The sequence below is a fragment of the Acanthisitta chloris genome, unplaced genomic scaffold (genome assembly GCF_000695815.1).
Source record: "Acanthisitta chloris isolate BGI_N310 unplaced genomic scaffold, ASM69581v1 scaffold9620, whole genome shotgun sequence".
Classification (NCBI taxonomy): Eukaryota; Metazoa; Chordata; class Aves; order Passeriformes; family Acanthisittidae; genus Acanthisitta; species Acanthisitta chloris.
Window position 1 is genome coordinate 1 of NW_008652175.1, and position 903 is coordinate 903.

General features: G+C 63.7%; 1 protein-coding gene across 1 annotated transcript in view; it reads left to right on the top strand.

The window, feature by feature from the left end:
- Nucleotides 1-729: 729 nt before the first annotated feature.
- Nucleotides 730-903, top strand: part of DAK (dihydroxyacetone kinase 2 homolog (S. cerevisiae)) — a gene marked incomplete at both ends in the record, with an annotated part of 3523 nt that continues 3349 nt past the window's right edge. The window contains one exon of the mRNA XM_009076252.1: nucleotides 730-903. Within this exon, the coding sequence (XP_009074500.1) occupies nucleotides 730-903 (174 nt within the window).

Sequence of the window (903 nt, forward strand, 5' to 3'; positions counted from 1 at the left end):
CCTGCTGTCCCCCTTGTCTGCTCTCACTGGGATGCGCTCACCCTGGACCCCATTCCTAAAGAGGGTCCCTGCTTGGGGGGATGGCCACATCTTGTCCTCCACCCAAAAGGGGTCCCTGCTCGGGAGGGGATAGTCCCATCCTGATCCCCCACCCCGAAAAGGAGGTCTCAGCTTGGAGGCAGTACTGCCATCCTGGTCCCCCCACCTCTAAAAGGGGGTCCCTGTTCGGGGGGCATCTCATCCTGGTATCCTGGTGGTCCCTCATCCCAAAAGGGGGTTCCTGTTTGGGGGTCATCTCATCCTGGTGGTCCCTCATCCCCAAAGGGACTCACTGGGGAGAGTGGTCCCATCCTGGTCTGCCACCCCCAAAAGGGGTCCCTGCTGGAAGGCTTATCTCCCCCTAACCCGCCCTATGCACCCCAGAAGGGAGATCCCCATATGGGAACAACACTGACCCCATCCCCGTTCCTACCAGACACCTCCACCCTCTTCCCACCAACCCGGAGCCAGCCCCATCCCTCTCCCTTCCAGCGTGGACCTTGCCCTCCCTCCGGACAAATTCCAGCCTTAAATCCCGGACCTTGCCCTCCCTCCGGACAGATCTGCCCTTGGATCCGAGTGCTGCGCAGGACCCTCTGCTGCTGCCATGGAGGTGAGCCCTGGGCAGTGTGAGCCGACTACCCCGTGAGCAGGTGAGGGTGTCCCACTATCCCCTCTGCGTGCCCCCAGGTGCCCAAAAAGCTGGTGAGGACAGTGCCAGGCTGTGCTGACGACGCCCTGGCAGGGCTGGTGGCCTGTAACCCCAACCTGCGGCTGCTGAGGGGACACCGCGTGGTCCTGCGTGCTGACCTGGCAGCCATCCGCGGCCGCGTGGCTCTGCTGTCCGGGGGTGGCTCTGGCCAC